Genomic DNA, 23,671 nt, shown 5'->3' with positions numbered 1-23,671 from the left:
AGACACATCTACATTTGTAAATAGACAGTTATACCCCATGTTGCATAATTGACTAACAGATAGCAAATTATAACCAAGAGACTCTACTAAAAACACATTAGAGATAGAGTGCTCATTAGAAATTGCAATTTTACCTAACCCTTTTACCTTGCCTTGATTCCCATCACCGAATACAATTGAATCTTGGGAATCCTTATTCTTGACGTAGGAGGTGAACATCTTCTTCTCCCCCGTCATATGGTTTGTGCATCCGCTGTCGATAATCCAGCTTGAACCCCCAGATGCATAAACCTGCAAGGCAAATTTAGGCTTGGGACTTAGGTACCCAACTCATGTTGGGTCCTACAAGGTTAGTGCAAATATCCTTAGGGACCCAAATGCAAGTTTTGTCTCCCTTGCATTTTGCCCCTAACTTCCTAGCAACAATTTTCTTATCCTTTCTACAAATAGCAAAGGAAGCATTTAAAGCACAATAAATTGTAGAAGGTTCATTCACTACTTTCCTAGGAGCATGAATAGTATTCTTTCTAGGCATAGCATTTTTCTTAGACATATTTCTACCATGCATAAAGGAAGAACTAGAAGCAAACATGGCATGAGAGTTAAAATCATCATATGCATTATAACTCCTATAAGCATTTCTAGTTTGTCTCCTATCATGATATATAAAAGCATGATTCCTTTTAGTGCTACTTGCCATAGGGGCCTTCCCTTTCTCCTTGGCGGAGATGGGAGCCTTATGGCTTGTTAAGTTCTTGGCTTCCCTCTTGAAGCCAAGCCCATCCTTAATTGAGGGGTGTCTACCAACCGTGTAGGCATCCCTAGCAAATTTTAGTTTCTCAAAATCACTTTTGCTAGTCTTAAGTTGGGCATTAAGACTAGCTACCTCTTCGTTTAATTTAGAAATGCAAGCTAGGTGTTCACTATAAGCATCAATGTTAATATCTTTACACCTAGTGCATGCTGCAACATTTTCTATACAAGAGATGGATTTACTAGCAATCTCTAACTTAGCATTCAAATCATCATTAATGCTCCTTAATTTAGAAATTGTATCATGGCAAGAGGATAATTCACAAGAAAGCATTTCATTTCTTTTAACTTCTAGAGCATGAGATCTTTGAGCTTCTACAAATTTATCATGTTCTTCATACAACAAATCCTCTTGCTTTTCTAAAAGTATGTTCTTCTCATTCAGGGCATCAATCAATTCATTAATTTTGTCTACCTTGGTTCTATCTAGGCCCTTAAACAAACATGAGTAATCTACTTCATCCTCATCACTAGATTCGTCCTCACTTGAAGAAGCATAGGTAGAGTTCCGAGTACATACCTTCTTCTCCCTTGCCATAAGGCATGTGTGACGCTCGTTTGGGAAGAGGGTTGATTTGTTGAAGGCGGTGGCGGCGAGTCCTTCATTGTCGGAGTCGGAAGAGGAGCAGTCCGAGTCCCACTCTTTGCCTAGATGCGCCTCGCCCTTTGCCTTCTTGTAATTCTTCTTCTTTTCCCTCTTATTTCCCTGTTCCTGGTCACTATCATTATCGGGGCAGTTAGCGATAAAATGACCAATCTTACCGCACTTGAAGCATGAGCGCTTCCCTTTTGTCTTGGTCTTGCTTGGCTGCCCCTTGTGACCCTTTAGTACCGTCTTGAAGCGTTTAATGATGAGAGCCATCTCTTCATCATTAAGTCCGGCCGCCTCAATTTGTGCCACCTTGCTTGGTAGCACCTCCTTGCTCCTTGTTGCCTTGAGAGCAATGGGTTGAGGCTCATGAATAGGACCGTTCAACGCGTCGTCCACGTATCTTGCCTCCTTGATCATCATTCGCCCGCTTACGAACTTCCCAAGAACTTCTTCGGGCGACATTTTGGTGTACCTGGGGTTCTCACGAATATTATTCACCAAATGAGGATCAAGAACGGTAAAGGACCTTAGCATTAGGCGGACGACGTCGTGGTCCGTCCATCGCGTGCTTCCATAGCTCCTTATCTTGTTGACAAGGGTCTTGAGCCGGTTGTATGTTTGGGTTGGCTCCTCCCCCCTTATCATAGCAAATCTCCCAAGTTCGCCCTCCACCAACTCCATCTTGGTGAGCATGGTGACGTCGTTGCCCTCGTGAGAGATTTTGAGGGTGTCCCATATCTGCTTGGCATTGTCCAAGCCGCTCACCTTATTGTATTCTTCCCTGCACAAAGATGCTAAGAGAACAGTAGTAGCTTGTGCATTTCTATGGATTTGTTCATTTATAAGCATAGGGCTATCTGAGCTATCAAATTTCATTCCATTCTCTACAATCTCCCATATGCTTGGATGGAGAGAGAATAAGTGACTACGCATTTTGTGGCTCCAAAATCCGTAGTCCTCCCCATCGAAGTGTGGAGGTTTGCCAAGAGGAATGGAAAGCAAATGCGAATTCGATCTATGTGGAATACGAGAATAATCAAATGAAAAGTTTGAATTGACCGTCTTCCTGTAGTCGTTGTCGTCGTCCTTTTGGGAAGAGGAAGATTCGTCGCTGTCGTAGTAGACGATCTCCTTGATGCGCCTTGTCTTCTTCTTCTTCCCATCTTTTCGTTTATGGCCCGAGCCCGAGTCGTTGGACTTGTCATCCTTTGGCTCGTTGACGAAGGACTCCTTCTCCCTGTTGTTGATCACGATTCCCTTCCCTTTAGGATCCATCTCTTCGGGCGGTTAGTCCCTTACTTGAAGAGAACGGCTCTGATACCAATTGAGAGCACCTAGAGGGGGGGGTGAATAGGTGATCCTGTAAAACTTAAACTTATAGCCACAAAAACTTGTTAAGTGTTAGCACAATTATTGCCAAGTGGCTAGAGAGGAGTCTCAACAAAACACAATACCACAAGAGATCAAACACAGAGAGGACACAGTGGTTTATCCCGTGGTTCGGCCAAGACCAACGCTTGCCTACTCCACGTTGTGGCGTCCCAACGGACGAGGGTTGCAATCAACCCCTCTCAAGTGGTCCAAAGACCCACTTGAATACCACGGTGTTTTGCTTTGCCTTTCAATATCCCGTTTGCGAGGAATCTCCACAGCTTGGAGTCTCTCGCCCTTACACTTAAGATTCACAAAGAAATACGGAGTAAGGGAGGGAATGAGCAACGCACACAAGACTTCAAAAGATCAGAGCAACACGCACACAAGCAGCAATAAGAGCTCGCAACACAACTCAAAGAGTACACAACTCCACAAGAGCTCTATATGCTATCACAATGAATCGAATGCGCGAGATCAATGTCTTGGTGCTTAGAAAGGTTGTAGGAATGCTTGGTGTACTCCTCCATGCGCCTAGGGGTCCCTTTTATAGCCCCAAGGCAGCTAGGAGCCGTTGAGAGCAAATCTGGAAGGCCATCCTTGCCTTCTGTCGTCGGGTGCACCGGACAGTCCGGTGCACACCGGACACTGTCCGGTGCCTGATTTCCTTCCTTAAACAGCGCAGCCGACCGTTGCAGATCTGGGAGCCGTTGGCGCACCGGACATGTCCGGTGCACACCGGACAGTCCGGTGCCCCCTTCCGACCGTTGGCTCGGCCACGTGTCTCGCGCAGATTGCGCGGCCGACCGTTGGCCCGGCCGACCGTTGGCTCACCGGACAGTCCGGTGCACACCGGACAGTCCGGTGAATTATAGCCGTACGCCGTCGGCAATTTCCCGAGAGCGGCCAGTTCGCCCGAGTCAGTCTGGCGCACCGGACACTGTCCGGTGCACCACCGGACAGTCTGGTGCCCCAGACCGAAACAGCCTCTTGGCTATTCACAGCCAACTCTTCTTCTTTCTTCTTCTCTCTGTTTCTTTCACTTAGACAAGTATATTAGTACACAAAACCAATGTACTAAGGCTTAGAAACATACCTTTACTTGTGATTTGCACTTTGTTCATCCATGAGCATAGATTTACATTTAAGCACTTGTGTTGGCACTCAATCACCAAAATACTTAGAAATGGCCCAAAGGCACATTTCCCTTTCAATCTCCCCCTTTTTGGTGATTTATGCCAACACAACATAAAGCAACTAGAACAAGTGCAAAATCACTTCAAATAGAACTCAAATCTATTTTGATTCATTTTTGGCATATATGGATCATCCTTTGCCACCACTTGGTTTGTTTTTGTAAATCAAACTCAAATCTCTATCTCTAAGTCAAACACACATGTTGAAGCATAAAGAGAGTCATTCCAAAAGAGATTGATCAAAGATTTCAAAAACTCCCCCTATTTCCCATAATCAATACTTCTCCCCACAAGAAGCCAACTTTTGACGAAAGAGACAATGCAAGAGTTTTGAAATCAAAAGCTCTATTCTACTATTTTCAAAATCTCTCAAGTGGTAGCTGATCCATTTATTGCTTTGGCCTTTATTTTCTCCCCCTTTGGCATCAAGCACCAAAACGGGATCAACTTTGGCCCTTTAACCCCATTGCCTCACCAAAATCTCCAATTAAGATCAAATAGCAATAAGAGTTCACGAGATGGACTTGGAATAAGTTACCCTCTCATCGGAGTGCAGTGGAAGTCTTTCATGGTCCAAGTCCACCTTTTCCCTTTCAATTTTCCTTCGAGACTGAATCAAGCAAACTCAAGCATATGGTTAGTCTCAAAGGGTCAAGTTGTAACACATCTCCCCCTAAACATGTGCATCACTTTGCAACGGACTTGTGAGGTCCAGGGAGTGTTTGTACAACTTGAGCACCACAATAAGCAACAAAATGCAGAATGAACATGATCAAAGGCATAAACACATGTATGCTACAATTCAATCCAAGTTCCGCGAATCTAAGACATTTAGCTCACTACGCAACCTGCAAAAGGTCTTCTCATCTAGAGGCTTGGTAAAGATATCGGCTAGCTGGTTCTCGGTGCTAACATGAAACACTTCGATATCCCCCTTTTGCTGGTGGTCTCTCAAAAAGTGATGCCGGATGTCTATGTGCTTTGTGCGGCTGTGCTCAACAGGATTTTCCGCCATGCGGATAGCACTCTCATTATCACATAGGAGTGGGACTTTGCTCAGATTGTAGCCAAAGTCCCTGAGGGTTTGCCTCATCCAAAGTAGTTGCGCGCAACACTGTCCTGCGGCAACGTACTCGGCCTCAGCGGTGGATAGGGCAACGGAAGTTTGTTTCTTAGAGTTCCACGACACCAGGGACCTTCCTAAGAATTGGCACGTCCCCGATGTGCTCTTCCTATCGACCTTACATCCAGCATAGTCGGAGTCTGAGTATCCAACCAAGTCAAAGGTAGACCCCTTTGGATACCAGAGCCCGAAGCAAGGCGTAGCAACTAAATATCTAAGGATTCGCTTCACCGCCACTAAGTGACAGTCCTTAGGATCGGATTGAAATCTAGCACACATGCATACACTAAGCATAATATCCGGTCTACTAGCACATAAATAAAGCAAAGAACCTATCATGGACCGGTATGCTTTTTGATCAACGGACTTACCTCCTTTGTTGAGGTCGGTGTGTCCGTCAGTTCCCATCGGAGTCTTTGTAGGCTTGGCGTCCTTCATCCCAAACCGCTTTAGCAGATCTTGCGTGTACTTCGTTTGGGAGATGAAGGTGCCGTCCTTGAGTTGCTTCACTTGGAACCCAAGGAAGTAGTTCAACTCGCCCATCATCGACATCTCGAATTTCTGCGTCATCACCCTGCTAAACTCTTCACAAGACTTTTGATTAGTAGAACCAAATATTATGTCATCGACATAAATTTGGCACACAAACAAATCACCATCACATGTCTTTGTAAAAAGAGTTGGATCGGCTTTCCCAACCTTGAAAGCATTAACAATTAGAAAGTCTCTAAGGCATTCATACCATGCTCTTGGGGCTTGCTTAAGTCCATAGAGCGCCTTAGAGAGCTTACACACATGGTCGGGGTACCGTTCATCCTCGAAGCCAGGGGGTTGCTCCACGTACACCTCCTCCTTGATTGGCCCGTTGAGGAAAGCGCTCTTCACATCCATTTGGTACAACCTGAAAGAATGATGAGCGGCATATGCTAGCAAGATTCGAATTGATTCTAGCCTAGCCACAGGGGCAAAAGTCTCCTCGAAATCCAAACCTGCGACTTGGGCATAACCTTTTGCCACAAGTCGAGCCTTGTTTCTCGTCACCACCCCGTGCTCGTCTTGTTTGTTGCGGAACACCCACTTGGTTCCCACAATATTTTGCTTCAGACGAGGCACCAGTGTCCAAACTTCATTCCTCTTGAAGTTGTTGAGCTCCTCCTGCATGGCCAACACCCAGTCCGGATCTAGCAAGGCCTCCTCTACCCTGAAAGGCTCAATAGAAGAGACAAAGGAGTAATGTTCACAAAAATTAACTAATCGAGACCGAGTAGTTACTCCCTTGCTAATATCACCAAGAATTTGGTCGACGGGATGATCCCTTTGAATCATCGCTCGAACTTGGGTTGGAGGTGCCGGTTGCGCTTCTTCCTCCATCACATGATCATCTTGTGCTCCCCCTTGATCACACGCCTCCAGTTGATGAACCTGTTCATTGTCTTGTGTTGGGGGATGCACCATAGTTGAGGAAGAAGGTTGATCTTGCTCCAAGTGTTCCTGTGGTCGCACATCACCAATCACCATGGTGCGCATAGCGGCCGTTGGAACATCTTCTTCATCTACATCATCAAGATCAACAGCTTGCTCTCTTGGAGAGCCATTAGTCTCATCAAATACAACGTCGCTAGAGACTTCAACCAAACCCGATGATTTGTTGAAGACTCTATACGCCTTTGTATTTGAGTCATAACCTAACAAAAACCCTTCTACTGCTTTGGGTGCAAACTTGGAATTTCTACCTTTCTTCACTAGAATGTAGCACTTGCTCCCAAATACACGAAAGTAAGATACATTGGGTTTGTTACCGGTTAGCAGCTCATACGAAGTCTTCTTGAGGAGGCGGTGAAGGTAGACCCTGTTGATGGCATGGCAAGCCGTGTTCACGGCTTCCGTCCAAAAGCACTCGGGGGTCTTGAACTCTCCTAGCATCGTCCTCGCCATATCGATGAGCGTCCTGTTCTTCCTCTCTACCACACCATTTTGCTGTGGTGTGTAGGGAGCGGAGAACTCGTGCTTGATTCCTTCCTCCTCAAGGAATTCCTCCACTTGAAGGTTCTTGAACTCGGACCCGTTGTCGCTCCTTATCTTCTTCACCTTGAGCTCAAACTCATTTTGAGCCCTCCTGAGGAAGCGCTTGAGGGTCCCTTGGGTTTCAGACTTATCCTGCAAAAAGAACACCCAAGTGAAGCGGGAAAAATCATCTACAATAACTAGACCATACTTACTCCCTCCTATGCTCAGATAGGCGACGGGTCCGAAGAGGTCCATATGCAGCAGCTCCAGGGGTCTTGAAGTGGTCATCACATTCTTGCTGTGATGTGCTCCTCCCACTTGTTTACCTGCTTGACAAGCTGCACAAGGTCTATCTTTTTCGAATTGAACGTTAGTCAAACCTATCACGTGTTCTCCCTTTAGAAGTTTGTGAAGGTTCTTCATCCCCACATGTGCTAAGCGGCGATGCCACAGCCAGCCCATGCTAGTCTTAGCTATTAAGCATGCATCTAGACCGGCCTCTTCTTTTGCAAAATCAACTAAATAAAGTTTGACGTCTAATACACCCTTAAAAGCTAGTGAACCATCACTTCTTCTAAAGACAGACACATCTACATTTGTAAATAGACAGTTATACCCCATGTTGCATAATTGACTAACAGATAGCAAATTATAACCAAGAGACTCTACTAAAAACACATTAGAGATAGAGTGCTCATTAGAAATTGCAATTTTACCTAACCCTTTTACCTTGCCTTGATTCCCATCACCGAATACAATTGAATCTTGGGAATCCTTATTCTTGACGTAGGAGGTGAACATCTTCTTCTCCCCCGTCATATGGTTTGTGCATCCGCTGTCGATAATCCAGCTTGAACCCCCGGATGCATAAACCTGCAAGGCAAATTTAGGCTTGGGACTTAGGTACCCAACTCATGTTGGGTCCTACAAGGTTAGTGCAAATATCCTTAGGGACCCAAATGCAAGTTTTGTCTCCCTTGCATTTTGCCCCTAACTTCCTAGCAACAATTTTCTTATCCTTTCTACAAATAGCAAAGGAAGCATTTAAAGCACAATAAATTGTAGAAGGTTCATTCACTACTTTCCTAGGAGCATGAATAGTATTCTTTCTAGGCATAGCATTTTTCTTAGACATATTTCTACCATGCATAAAGGAAGAACTAGAAGCAAACATGGCATGAGAGTTAAAATCATCATATGCATTATAACTTCTATAAGCATTTCTAGTTTGTCTCCTATCATGATATATAAAAGCATGATTCCTTTTAGTGCTACTTGCCATAGGGGCCTTCCCTTTCTCCTTGGCGGAGATGGGAGCCTTATGGCTTGTTAAGTTCTTGGCTTCCCTCTTGAAGCCAAGCCCATCCTTAATTGAGGGGTGTCTACCAACCGTGTAGGCATCCCTAGCAAATTTTAGTTTCTCAAAATCACTTTTGCTAGTCTTAAGTTGGGCATTAAGACTAGCTACCTCTTCATTTAATTTAGAAATGCAAGCTAGGTGTTCACTATAAGCATCAATGTTAATATCTTTACACCTAGTGCATGCTGCAACATTTTCTATACAAGAGATGGATTTACTAGCAATCTCTAACTTAGCATTCAAATCATCATTAATGCTCCTTAATTTAGAAATTGTATCATGGCAAGAGGATAATTCACAAGAAAGCATTTCATTTCTTTTAACTTCTAGAGCATGAGATCTTTGAGCTTCTACAAATTTATCATGTTCTTCATACAACAAATCCTCTTGCTTTTCTAAAAGTATGTTCTTCTCATTCAGGGCATCAATCAATTCATTAATTTTGTCTACCTTGGTTCTATCTAGGCCCTTAAACAAACATGAGTAATCTACTTCATCCTCATCACTAGATTCGTCCTCACTTGAAGAAGCATAGGTAGAGTTCCGAGTACATACCTTCTTCTCCCTTGCCATAAGGCATGTGTGACGCTCGTTTGGGAAGAGGGTTGATTTGTTGAAGGCGGTGGCGGCGAGTCCTTCATTGTCGGAGTCGGAAGAGGAGCAGTCCGAGTCCCACTCTTTGCCTAGATGCGCCTCGCCCTTTGCCTTCTTGTAATTCTTCTTCTTTTCCCTCTTATTTCCCTGTTCCTGGTCACTATCATTATCGGGGCAGTTAGCGATAAAATGACCAATCTTACCGCACTTGAAGCATGAGCGCTTCCCTTTTGTCTTGGTCTTGCTTGGCTGCCCCTTGTGACCCTTTAGTACCGTCTTGAAGCGTTTAATGATGAGAGCCATCTCTTCATCATTAAGTCCGGCCGCCTCAATTTGTGCCACCTTGCTTGGTAGCACCTCCTTGCTCCTTGTTGCCTTGAGAGCAATGGGTTGAGGCTCATGAATAGGACCGTTCAACGCGTCGTCCACGTATCTTGCCTCCTTGATCATCATTCGCCCGCTTACGAACTTCCCAAGAACTTCTTCGGGCGACATTTTGGTGTACCTGGGGTTCTCACGAATATTATTTTCATTTCTAAGGTTGGCAATAATATCATGACAAGTGCTTAGCTCACTAGATAGTTTTTCACATTTTTCTACTTCTAGAGCGTGAGCATTTTTAACCTTAACATACTTCTTATTTTCCTTAATTAGGAAGTCCTCTTGAGAGTCCAAGAGTTCATCCTTCTCATGAATAGCACTAATTAATTCATTTAATTTTTCCTTTTGTTGCATGTTTAGGTTGGCAAAAAGGGTGCGCAAATTATCCTCCTCATTTTCACTAGAATTGTCTTCATCACTAGAGGATGCATATTTAGTGGAGGATCTTGATTTTACCTTCTTCCTTTTGTCGTCCATTGCCATGAGGCACTTGTGGCCGACGTTGGGGAAGAGGAGTCCCATGGTGACGGCGATGTTGGCGGCGTCCTCGTCGGAGGAAGAGTCGGTGGAGCTCTCGTCGGAGTCTCACTTGCGGCATACATGGGCATCGCCGCCCTTCTTCTTGTAGTACCTCTTCTTTTCTCTCCTCTCGCCTTTCTTGTCGTCGCCCCTGTCACTGTCACTAGATAGTGGACATTTAGCAATAAAATGACCGGGCTTACCACACTTGTAGCAAACTTTCTTGGAGCGGGGCTTGTAATCCTTCCCCCTCCTTTGCTTGAGGATTTGGCGCTCTTGATGATGAGCGCCATTTCCTCGTTGTCGAGCTTGGAGGCGTCGATGGGTAGTCTACTTGATGTAGACTCCTCCTTCTTCTCCTCCGTTGCCTTGAATGCGACCGGTTGTGCTTCGGGCGTGGAGGGACCATCTTGCTCGATGATTTTCTTTGAGCCTTTGATCATCAATTCAAAGCTCACAAATTTTCCTATTACTTCCTCGGGAGACATTAGTGTGTATCTAGGATCACCACGTATTAATTGAACTTGCGTAGGGTTAAGAAAAACGAGTGATCTAAGAATAACCTTGACCATTTCATGGTCATCCCATTTTTTGCTCCCGAGGTTGCGCACTTGGTTCACCAAGGTCTTGAGCCGGTTGTACATTTCTTGTGGCTCCTCCCCTTGGTGAAGCCAAAAGCGACCGAGTTCCCCCTCGATCGTTTCCCGCTTGGTGATCTTGGTCACCTCGTCTCCTTCGTGCGCCGTCTTGAGTACGTCCTAAATTTCCTTGGCACTCTTCAATCCTTGCACCTTGTTATACTCCTCTCGACTTAGAGAGGTGAGGAGTATAGTGGTGGCTTGGGAGTTGAAGTGCACGATTTGGGCCACCTCGTCCTCATCATAATCTTCATCCCCTACGGATGGTACCTGTACATCAAACTCAACAACATCCCATATGCTTTTGTGGAGTGAGGTTAGGTGATATCTCATCATATCACTCGACCTAGAATAATCTTCATCGTCAAATGTCAGTGGTTTGCCTAATGGGACGGAAAGTAATGGAGTATGCTTAGGAATGCGAGGATAGCGTAGGGGGATCTTACTATACTTCTTGTGCTCTTGGCGCTTAGAAGTGACGGACGCGGCGTCGGATCCACATGTAGAGGGCGAGGAAGAATCGGTCTCGTAGTAGACCACTTTCTTCATTTTCTTCTTCTTTTTGCCACTCTTGTGCGATCGAATGCGTGAAGGGGATCCATCCTTCTTGTTGTTGGCGGACTCCCTTGATGGAGCTTTCCCGTGGCTTGTAGCAGACTTCTCACCGTCGATCACCATCTTCTTGGCGTGATCTCCCGACATCACTTCAAGCGGTTAAGCTCTAATGAAGCACCGGGCTCTGATACCAATTGAAAGTCGCCTAGAGTGGGGGTGAATAGGGCGAATCTGAAATTTATAAACTTAAGCACAACTACAAGCCGGGTTAGCGTTAGAAATATAAGCGAGTCCGAGAGAGAGGGCGGAAAAACAAATCGTGAGCAAATGAAGAGTGAGACACAAGGATTTGTTTTACCGAGGTTCGGTTCTTGCAAACCTAATCCCCGTTGAGGTGGTCACAAAGACCGGGTCTCTTTCAACCCTTTCCCTCTCTCAGATGATCACTTAGACCGAGTGAGCTTCTCTTCTCAATCAAACGGGACACAAAGTCCCCGCAAGGACCATCACACAATTGGTGTCTCTTGCCTCGGTTACAATTGAGTTTGATCACAAAAAGAATGAGAAAAAGAAGCAATCCAAGCGCAAGAGCTCAAATGAACACAAGTCAATCTCTCACTAGTCACTATTTGATTTGGAATGAACTAAGGACTTGGGAGAGGATTTGATCTCTTTGGTGTGTCTTGTATTGAATGCTATAGCTCTTGTAAGGTGTGGGAAGTCAGAAAACTTGGATGCAATGAATGGTGGGGTGGTTGGGGCATTTATAGCCCCAACCACCAAACTAGTCGTTTGGTGGAGGCTGCTGTCGCATGGCGCACCGGACAGTCTGGTGCGCCTGCCACGTCACCTGGCCGTTGGATTCCGACCGTTGGAGCTTCTGTCTTCTGGGCCACCGGACAGTCCGGTGGTGCATCGGACAGGCACTGTTCAGTGTCCGGTGCGCCATCTGGCTCTGCTCTGACTCTGGCGTGCACTGTAGCGCATTTAATGCCTTCTGCAGATGACCGTTGGCGCGAAGTAGCCGTTGCTCCGCTAGCACACCGGACAGTCCGGTGAATTATAGCGGAGTGGCTCCCAGAATTCCCGAAGGTGGGCAGTTCGGAGTTGGAGTCCCTGGTGCACCGGACACTGTCCGGTGGCACACCGGACAGTCCGATGCGCCAGACCAGGGCACACTTCGGCTGACTTTTGCTCTCTAAATTTGAATCCTTTCTCGGTCTTTTTATTGGTTTGTTGTGAACCTTTGGCACCTGTAGAACTCATAATCTAGAACAAACTAGTTAGTCCAATTATTTGTGTTGGACAATTCAACCACCAAAATCAATTTAGGAAAAGGTGTAAGCCTATTTCCCTTTCAGCTACCTTGAATTATTTCTTTGAGTTCATTTGCTTAGGGTTGTATTGTCTTATGTCTTACTTTTGTACAATCTTAACAAATGTTTAATGAGTCTTTTGGAGTCCTATAAAGTCCTTTTCTTGATGTGTTGATCTTCTAAATCATTTTGCATACTTTGTCCATGTTTATGTTGCATCCTTTTAACTATATAAATAATTACTTAGTAAGAATATTAATCCAAATGGTTTTTTCGGTCATCAAACTCTAAAACCAATATTAAAATGGCTTGAGGTCCATTTTCCTTACACAAGGTGGTAGTGTTCCTCACACTCACTCTTGGTTCCCTCATGGAGCACACAAATTTCTTACCATATTGCATGGATGTCCATGTGGTTTCACATATGGTTAAAGATTTGTTTGCAAAGATCTCTAAAGAGTTATTTTTAACCTTTGTGTTCCGCTTCTCATAGTGTACCTCATCACCAATTAGGTCAGTAGGATCCTTAGGTTTTGAAAGTCCTTGTGTGGTGGCTCTAAACACCCCAACATTTATGGCCTCTAGATGTGCCTCCTTGCAAATTTTCCAATAAGGAAAATCATCTCTCCCATACACAAAATGGGGGCCCATCCCCATTAGATATTTTTCCCTAAGCAGTGAAGCTTAATCCAATGATCACGTTGCTCTAAAGCCAACTGAAAGGATCAAGATGATCAAATAGGGGTTATTTAGGCTAATGTAAAATTTCTTGCAATAATTAAAACCAATCACTTAACTAACTTCACCCCTTGTGCATAAAGTTTTGCACCCTAATTTCCAATCCTACTCTAGAATGGCAATTCAAGGAATGTAAAGACACAGAAGTAATTGCACAAGTGTAAATGTGTAAGTAAAGAGAGGGATATGAACACAATGATATTTTTGCAAGGAGAGTCAACACTCCCCACTAGTCCTTGTCGGAGCACCTACATAGGGGTAATTGCTCCCTCTTGATCTATGCAAGGATCGAGAGCTCGCTCTAGATTGATGCTAGTCGAAGTAGATGCTAGAAAATAATTTATTGTTACTAGTACTAATTCCACTCTAGGTCGTCGTTGTGCTCATGTGTGTCACCCCAAGGGGACGAGGCATGAGCCCCATCATGCGCATGTGGTTAGGTTACAACTAAGACCTTGTTCTCTTAGGCTGGGAACGGTCTGGATTGGAAAAAAACCCCTTGGACCGGACCCCATGGATGAAATCCTGGCCCACCCAGTAGCAGTGTTCGTTTAAACTCGCTCGGGCGTCAACCTCGGCCCACCTCGGCCGTTTCCACCTCAGCCCGACCGGGATAGAGACCTCGTCCCTTCGACGTGGAAAGAACCCTCGTCTCTCGCTGGCGGCGCGTGAGGCAGCAGCATCGGGCTACGGGATGGAGGCGCTCCGGTGGCTATGGTGATGCAAGATCCACGAGACGACAGCTAAGGAACGGAAGCTGCTATGGGACCAAGGTGACTACGACACGAGATCTGGCGGTGGCTTCTTCACCTGCTGACCAGCGTCTCATGGATCCCTTCGGTGGCTACTTCTCGTCGGTACTCACGTCTTTCTCCTCCTCCTCCTCCTCAAACTCCTCTAATTCCTCAATCAATTCGTCGATCTTGTACAACAGTAGCTAGTATGGATATGTCTGCCCATACAGATGGTTGCTACCGATCTGCTGGGCTTGCTACGCCTTTCGTGGATGGAAAGAAATGTGCTACCCGTGATCTGCACACACGTCTGGTGCTGGGGCTGCTTGTGCTTACCCTCTTGTGAGCAGCTTTTATTATAGTCTGTCCTCTAGATGCTAATGGGTTTGCTTTGCCAACAGACAATGGTCGTTTCGCTTTGATCTTGGATTAAAACACTTGACTCTACTCTTTCCAACAACATCCATAGATAAATTGGTTACTATGGCAGTAGCTAGTACATAGTATGTAAATCACCATTGGAATCACTTGTTTTAACACACCTTTCTACCTCCCCTCTTCTGAATTAGTTTTGTTCTTTGGTTGTTTGGTTCTTCACTACTAGTTATTGGATGATGATAGTAAATACAGATCTGATATGAGAAGAAGGGATGACAGTAAATTTAAGGGCTAGTTTGGGAGCTATAAATCCGAAGAGGATTGGAGGGGCTAAATTCCCCTTCTTATTCAATTTTGAATAAGAAGTGGAATTTAGCCCCTCCAATCCCCTTCGGTTTTGTGGCTCCCAAACTAGCCCTAAGATATTATGAATCGAATGGCAGTGCTTATCTAAATGTATTATTATCATGTTTTGATCAAAGAATTCTAAATTGTCATGTCGTATAATTAGTAATTCTGAATTCTTGAATCTTGATCAAAGAAACCAATACATAAAAGCTGAATATTTAAATGACATGTTTTGCTGAAAATTCATGTTTTCTTAGGATAACTTACCATCTGTTGTTTGTATGTGCAACGCCTTCAACGAGGCGGCGCGGGAGAGCATCATTTAGGCTCTATTTGCTTTCAAGTTTTTATTTTTGTCTCAAATTTCTATACTCCAAAACATTTTCTTCCAAGTTTCTGTTTGTGACCATCTGTTATAAGAAGTGTTGGACCTTCAATTTATTATAACAAGTGTTGGACCTTCATTTCATACCATATATCACCATTGATCTATAAAACTAGGTAGCGAGTGAGATTGTAGCTTGCTGCCAATGCTCTCTTCTCATTGTAGTTAGCCTGACTGGTTTACTCGTGTATTTAGTAGCCTCCTCTGATTGGATTTGTTAGTTGCCCTGGAACTCTATGTAAGAGGGTAAATAAAGAAAGTTACATATTCACATGGTTGCATGTATTATATTTGTAGATGTATTTTTAATAAAAACCTATTATATTTCTAGATTATTCCTGCACCGGTTCGAGTTGGAGAAGACGAACTTCCACTATCTTGGGATCCAATATCCTCTCCTTTAGGTACTTGTTATATCCTAAATGTTCTTTATTACATCCTTTTCGCTTATGTCGGTGTTTATTTTCTGCAATGAATTTGTTTTTAGTTAGCAATGGATGTGGCATTAAGTGATCACCTTAGGAAAAGGAGAGATGAGGATGATGATGATGATATGATGTTGTTTTTTACCTATGCTACATATATTGGGTTCTAGTTCCAACACAGTAAGGGGAAAAGTGAAGGCATACATCAAAATTAAGTGGCGAAGAACATGTTCAAGAGTTTCTTCAAGGTCATGTGAAGAACTGTCGGGTAGCGTTCAAGATGGAGCCTGAAATTTTCAAATCATCGGCAAATTAACTTAGAAGGGAGAGGCTGGTTCGTGATACTAGGATTAAGGTCAAGGAAAAGCTAGCATTCTTCTTATACATGCTCAGCCATAATGCCTCATTTGAAGACCTAATAGAAGAATTTGGGCATGGTGGTGATACATATCATCATCACATAAAGCATTTTTTGACCTAGTTGTTCCTACCCTCTCTAAGTAATTCCTAAAGCCACCAAATCCTAATCATGTCCATCAACAAATTGAAAGGAATATAAGGGTAACAATGGTTGGACACCCGATGCATGGAACAAGATTGTCAAGGAATTTCAAGAGAGGGAAAGATACGTAGGTTTCTCAAAAGTTCGAATCCAAGAAAAGAAAAAGGAGTTAAGGAGAGATTACAAGATGTTGAGAGATGCAAGGAAACAAAGTGGGGTTTCTTGGGATGAGAGAAGGTGTATGATTCAAGCTGATCCACCGATATGGGACAACATAATCAAATTAAGTTTATTCTATCTCTCGAGTACCAATTGCCCACCCTAGTATAATGTAGCAAAAGGCATGAGAAATCTGCTCTTAGGCATGTAGATGTAGCATTCAGTATATTGTTTCAATTGTAACCATTAATCTAGTGTGTATGCAATTGCTAAAGACAAAAGCTACATGAATCCTGTTAGTAGCATGAATCATGTTGGTAGCATGATATTAACTCATGATATTTAACTCTTGTATATTTAGTAGCCTCACTCCTGAGGGACATTATATTTATATTGGCATGATAGTCATGAGTCTAAATTTTCTGTTGCTAAATTCATTTTACAATGCAACAATGTAAGAACTGAAAACATTGAATGATTTCTCTAGGAACTGTTAATGTTGTTGCATAGTACAAATGTAGTTCTTGCAAAGTAATGTTATTGCATAGATGTGTATTATATTAGTCATTAGTAGCATGGGATACAGATAGAACTAGAACCAGAATTCAAGCTTGCTCCTAAGGTTAACTACATATCCGAACTCGATTCTGCATATCTTGCATTATTTCATATTTTTTTGTTCACCTGAAGGGGGTTCAAATCTGTTTTACATGCATTATTTCACCAAATCTATTACCAATAGGACCTGCTCTTGTGCATAGAGTGATGTCAATTGTTGAATGTCCACAATAAAGTGTATCTTGCAAATGTTAACATTTACTATTTTCCATTGGTTGTGTCAGTTTAGGTTCTTATATTAGGAATGGATTATCTAGTTTATACATGTGTAGCCTCAAAAAAATAGTGAATGTACTGGAAGAGTCTTGCTAAATGGAATTCAAATACATTACTAAACATTATCTGTTGAACCACACGGATAAGCTGATTTATGAGGAAAGTTTTAAACTTTTAGGTTCCATTGAGCAGAATCTATGTATGACTGCATATGGGTATCCTTAAAACCTAGAGCAATAGATCACCATTAGTTACTACTGCAATATATGACAATGTATCCTTCTTCCTCCTCTTTTTTTATCACCTGGCCATTCCTTCCCCCAATAAATTACTAGCTATTGCATGTTACTATATGTTACTATCATTAATTAATGGCATTATGTACCATATTGATATTATATGTTCATGTTCTATGGCACTTCTCTGTATTATGAACTCTTGACATATTTTTCTTGTAATGCAATTCACTTGTTACATGATCAAATTCAATTTTAGTTTTTATATACTCATCAAATTCAGTTTTAGTTTTTATATACTCATCAAATTCAGTTTTAGTTTTATATACTCATCAAATTCTATTTTAATTTGTATATACTCATCAAATTCAATTTCAATTTTATATACACATTTTGATCCATCACTTCTGCCCCCTGCTTCAGCACTATACCAAAATCTTGTTCTTGCTCCTGAGACATATCCATGAAGCCTAATAACCACTTGAAACAAAGCTGTCATGGATGAAGTAAAAAAGAAAAATTAAACAATGCCAAGAAGGCATTATAAAGAGAACAAATGTAATAGACAAGTTGAGATCATGAGAACCAACTTTTCTGCCAGATTTCTAGCCATTCCAAACTAGTGTTTTAGAGCTGTTTCAAAGCTACAAAAAAATTGCTAGGCTACAGATTCCATGCCTTATACCATAGCTGCTAGTTCTAGGATGGTTGAATCTGATAGGGCCAGATTGTTCAGCCAGTCACCAAAATATATCTAAAAACAAGAACATGGTACCTTGGCATATTTGGGATGCAGAAGCTGACTCTTTGTTTCTCACATGCAGATCGGATGGTAAGATGATGGCTAGATGTGGCTAGAGTTACTGAAGAGCTAAGAAGGTCTAGACCAGTTGGACAACAGACGTCGATGTTTAGATGATGAAATGTTAGAGCCTATAAATATATTGTTGTTGTTTTGATTTCGAGTGTTGTTTCTATACATTAGTCTTTGTCTCTTCCGAATGTTGTTTCTGAGGTCTCAACATCAGTTTTTGATTCCTTCATAAATGCGACGGCGTTGCTTTAAGGCCATATCAAACCGCTTTAGTTTTGACGATGAAACAAATATTTGTTTCTATTTTAGAAAAAGAAGCAATCTGGACGCTGAAGTGTTGTTGTTTACTGTATAGGCTAACCGTACAAGAAGTGTTGATGTTCTTTACTGTATGGGCTAACCGAACAAGAAAAAAGGAGGCAGGGAATTAAATCACACAGGGAAAAAGTGACGGCAGGGATCCACTCAAACCACGATTGGATTAATTCCACTTGGTGATTATAACCACACCTTCCGAACATGGCCTAAGGGGTTACTCAGATGGACTAAACTAAACTTTAGTTCATATTTTGGATGTTAAATAGAAAGTCTAAACATGAATTAATCATGGTCTAACAAAATTTAGTAGACGTTAGTTGATGAGTAGGACTTATTAGAAAAAATAAAATTTTAACTAATGCATATTAAGGTCATGTTTGTTTCATTTCTAGATTATATAAGCTGGATAGAAGGTTAGGAAAATAAAATATTATATCGAGACTATAAATAAATTGAAATAAGTTAATCTCTCGTCTTAAAATAATAGTAGTTTTAATTCTAAATTTTTATGTTTATATTCAGGTATATGATTATGAATATATATATATATATATAATTGTATGAATCTAGTAAAAAGATAAAACGAATTTTAATTCGAGATGGAGAGATCGGAGTAACAATGAACTAAACTTTAGACCGGTGATCGCTCTAACATACTAAGATGGCGGCCACCGCTAGACACGATAAGCCACCACGACGATGACAGCAGAGAGCTGTGCGCTACTGTACTTGATATTTTCGCAACATATTCCTCGTCCCAGCACTGTATACACGCGTCAATTCAGCTCGGCAATCCATCATGGATTCATGTTACTGCTCTAGAAAGGATCAATGGTCGATCGATGGAGTGATGTTGATCGATTCAAAAATGAATGGCACAGGCCATCGATAGATTGATTCATCCACTGATGACGATACATGCGTCTGTGCTTAGTTTACATCGACCGCTTACAGCAGGCAGCCATTGACATTGATTGATGAGCACACATCGATCATGAGCATACGCCGGCTGGTGCAACTACTACACGCCTACGATCTGAACAAGTAGAGTACAGAGAAGACCACACTGTTCACTCGACGGACGGACGAACGAATGGATGGATCTGATGGTAGTACACATGTACGGCGTTGCTCAGTCAGTTAGTTGCCGGGGACGAAGTTCGTGGCGTATGCCCAGGCGTTGTTGGCGACGGGGTCGGCGACGTGGTCGAAGAGGTTCTCGATGGGGCCCTTGCCGGTGACGATGGCCTGCACGAAGAAGCCGAACATGGAGAACATGGCAAGGCGGCCGTTCTTGAGCTCCTTCACCTTGAGCTCGGCGGCGGTGTCCGGGTCGTCGGCGAGGCCCAGCGGGTCGAAGGCGCCGCCGGGGTACACCTTGTCGAGCCCTTCCCCGAGCGGGCCGCCGCCGACGCGGTAGCCCTCGACGAAGCCCATGAGCACCACCTGGCACGCCCAGATGGCCAGGATGCTCTGTGCGTGCACCAGGTTGGGGTTCCCCAGGTAGTCCAGCCCGCCCTCCGAGAAGATCTGCGCGCCGGCCTTGAACCACACCGCCTCGCCGAACTTGACGCCGTTCTTGGCCAGGATCTCCGGGAACACGCAGCCCAGCGCGCCCAGCATCGCCCACCGGGAGTGGATCACCTCCAGCTCCCGGTTGCGCGCGAATGTCTCCGGGTCGGCCGAGAGGCCCGCGGTGTCCCACCCGTAGTCGCCGGGGAACTCGCCGGTCAGGTACGACGGCGTCTGCTCGGAGAACGGGCCAAGATACTTGGGGCGATCAGGGCCGTACCTGCAGCAGGCAGCCAGCACGCACGTCAGTTCTCACTTCCCGAGCGAGCTGATTGACACAAGGGAAGCATGCGGAGAGCAGAAGGCACGTACCATATGCTCTGGGGAACGCTCTTGACGGTGCGGCGCATGGTGATGCGGCCGCCGGCATCGACGCCGGCGGCGCGGGAGACCAGGGCCTGCCCGAGGAAGCTGGTGGTCTGGTGCAGCGCCGACGCGGCCATCGTCGTTCTGTGTGTCCGTCCGGTGACCACGGCGCGGCACAGTGGTCAGTCAGAAGTGGGTTTGTTGGTCTTGCTGGTGGGAATGGCCTGGTGCGGCGGGGAGATCTTTATACGACGGCTCAAGGGCTCAACGGTGCGGGGCGCGACTAGTGGACGCCCGGCGCGCCACGTCCGCGCCCAGGCCATTGGCTGCCGCTGCGCCTCTGGATATCGCGCGTCGGGGCGCCCAATGGCCGGCGGCCAGGTGGAGGCAAAGATCGCCCCGCCCAAATCCATCCAACGCTATCTATCCCGACCACAAATAGCTCAGGCATCATCACAGTCGTCGTACTAGCCGTTATATTATAGCTGATAATTTACATAAATATTTCAAACTTTATACAGATCTAATTTAAAATTCTCATAAAATTCTGAAAAATATATGTATATGTTAATTTAGCTAAGAAAAAGTATTTGTAAAAATTAAATATCATTATATTACTGTTTGCTAAGTGTTTCTAAAAACATATGAAAAAATTAATCTAGTTAGGGTTAGTTTGGAAACATCATTTTCTCAAGGAAAATTAGTTCATTTTTCTTTGAGAAAATAGAGTTCCCAAAATCCACACACTACCGGAATCAGCTCCTTTGTCGTGTGTTCTAAACACACGGCAAAGGCTATTTTACACTCGGCAAAGGCTTTGCCGAGTGTAACACTCGGCAAAGAACGCTCGGCGAACTGTACATCGGCAACAGCTTCTTTGCCGAGTACTTTTTGTCGGGCACTCGGCAAAGACTTTGCCGAGTGCCATTTGGCACTCGGCAAAGAAAAGTCACCGTCACGGCGCCAAGTGACGGTGACAGATCCTTTGCTGAGTGCCTACGGCGACACTCGGCAAAGACTGGTCCAGTGGACCCCACAGCCAGTCCCTGTGCCGAGAGCCCTAGTAGGCACTCGGCAAACGAGGTTTCTTTGCTGAGTGTCTGGTGGACTGGCACTCGGCAAAGAACCCTCCAGTGGGCCCCTTTTGCCAGTATCTTTGCCGAGTGCCTTGGCAAAAGCACTCGGCAAAGTTGTCTTTGCCGGTTCCCAGGTTTCCTTCTTTGCCGAGTGCCACTGTCAGCACTCGGCAAAGATGTCTTTACCGGTTCCCAGGTTTCCTTCTTTGCCGAGTGCCATGGTCATAGCACTCGGCAAAGCAACCCTTTGCCGAGTGTTACACTCGGCAAAGTGACCAGGATGTCCCTTTTTTATTTGCTTTTGTTGTTCCATCCAAACAAACAAAAGATATATATCATTCACATCACATTATATATCAAGCACATCACAGAATGAACACATTTATCATCAACACCATATATATCACAAAGTCTCACAAAACAGATCACAAGTCTCACTAAAGTCAGGATCATCACAAAACAGATACAAGTCTGCATCATCACTAACATCACCAAGTATCTCACAAGATAAAGTGTAACTAACATCACCAACACTCATAAAGGTAAGTCTGGATCATCACAAAACAAATCATCAACGAGGTGGGCATCTGGACTGGTTCGGCGAAGGGCTGGACGAAGCATGAGGGTTGTTCGACGCCGCCGATTGACCCTGCACAGAGAAGAGATTGTATGTGTGAGAACATATGAATATATATCATGCAGTACTAAAATTTTGATACTCACAGGAGTAGTGAACTCTGTAGGGTCAGCTGTAGGGAACAACGGAGGTGGTGGAGCATGACCCTGTGCGGCGCCAAGGCTCTGCATGTACGCGAACATCTCTGCCATCCTCTTCTCTAGCTCCTCACGTTGCCTCCTCTCGTCATCTAGCTGAGTCTGTAATATTTCGCCCTAATGTTACGATAATGCAAAGAGAAGATATATAAAAATCAATGAACGATGAATAGATAAGGAATAACCTGGAGTTGCTGGATACGATGCTGTGAGGTGTCCTGCCGAGGTCGTATGGCTGGGCTTGCGCTCGTGCTCCTTGCTCGCACCTGAGAGAGAGTGGGAGTGGAGGACGAGTCGATTGCCCCGTCGGCAATCCAGTACCGCCCATGCCTCTTGCCTCCTCCGACCCTCATGAGGACATCTCCGTCGATGTCCTCGGTCCTCGGATCGTAATCTGGCCCATGGACCTCCTTGGCCATGGCGGTGTACTCACTGAGTCGGCTGTGGATGGCGGGGTTGGTGTACGCCTCGGGCCCGTCATCCGGGTTGTAGGTGACGTCGGACGTCGCCTTCCCCTTGTGGGCCATGGCATATGCCGAGAACGTGGAGCAAGGCGCGCCACCATGTGCCGCCGACTGCGAGAAAACCAACGAGATGGTTAGAAATCATGTCTAATCGAAAGTTATATACCTAAATAAAAAAGAGCGCGTACCCATGCTTCCGCGTATTTGCCCAGGCTGCGGCTGCCTTGATGGTGGGAGGGACCTTGCATCAGCAAACGCAGTTCCCGGCTAGCGTTGTGCGCCTCATCCCACTCAGCCGAGCACCACCTCTGCACCATCTGCTCCCAGCACTCAGGATGCGCGGCGCACCAATGAGGAATCATCTAAAAAAATATAAGTACACAACATATCAGAAGAAAAAAATAAGCATATTTAGTACCAATAATAAAGTTTTGTATTTACCTGCAAGTACTGGTCCGGAGTCAACGACATGGTTCGGGCGTCCTTCTTGTTCACCTTCTCCCCAAGGACGGAGCCGTGGTAAGTGACGATGGCCTGGATGCGCGTCTCGTAGTGCATGTCCACGACGAGCTTCTTACAGCATGTCGTAGACACCACATCCGCCCTGGCCTCGTATCCAGCATCGCACCTGAAGAAATCCTACATACAAAGACGATGTATCCATACATTATTTCAAGAATATGCAACAAATGCGACTTATTAAACAATATAGTGCGAGGAAGACTTACCCACAGCTCTTGCTTCACCCGCTCCGCCTTGTTGTTGAATTGTCTGTCGTCCCGATCTACTGCATCGGGGGCGACGGTGTAGTGGTCGAAGGTGTATGCTGGGCTCGTCACTCCGGCGTACTCGACAAGTCCAGGGAAGTGTTCCCGGCATAGAAGGCCCAGGATGCCATTGGGGTTGCGGCTGTGACCCACTGCAGTCTCCAAAACCATCCAAGACCTGTCCAAGTGATTAAGATGAAGTATTAGTTTCTATTATTAATTTGAACATATAATATGAAAAGGCAGCAACAATATCTAAAGTTACCTACCTCTCTCCATCGGGTCGTATCAGCGGACGTCTGTCACGAAGTATGGGTCGCTTAGGGAGGCTCGCGGGACCTCGCAGGTAGATACTCCTCGAACCTGAGGAGCCAGA

General features: G+C 44.6%; 1 protein-coding gene across 1 annotated transcript; it reads right to left on the bottom strand.

The window, feature by feature from the left end:
- Nucleotides 1–19,189: 19,189 nt before the first annotated feature.
- On the bottom strand, nt 19,190–20,467 carry LOC103643653 (chlorophyll a-b binding protein, chloroplastic). The gene is made up of 2 exons (XM_008666820.3): nt 20,221–20,467; nt 19,190–20,128 (listed from the first exon to the last, which is right to left on the bottom strand). Exons 1-2 carry the CDS (start codon nt 20,349–20,351, stop codon nt 19,477–19,479), a joined length of 783 nt encoding a protein of 260 aa, XP_008665042.1. The 5' UTR covers nt 20,352–20,467; the 3' UTR covers nt 19,190–19,476.
- Between the last annotated feature and the right edge of the window lie 3,204 nt (nt 20,468–23,671).

This window comes from Zea mays, chromosome 1, assembly GCF_902167145.1.
Source record: "Zea mays cultivar B73 chromosome 1, Zm-B73-REFERENCE-NAM-5.0, whole genome shotgun sequence".
NCBI classification, from domain to species: Eukaryota; Viridiplantae; Streptophyta; class Magnoliopsida; order Poales; family Poaceae; genus Zea; species Zea mays.
This window is presented reverse-complemented; position numbering and strand designations above follow the sequence as displayed.

Coding starts and splice junctions, on each gene's coding strand:
- LOC103643653 (XM_008666820.3), bottom strand. CDS start 20,351: ATGGCCGCGTCGGCGCTGCACCAGACCACCAGCTTCCTCGGGCAGGCC. Junction 20,129..20,220: donor AGCGTTCCCCAGAGCATATG/GTACGTGCCTTC, acceptor TGCCTGCTGCAG/GTACGGCCCTGATCGCCCCA.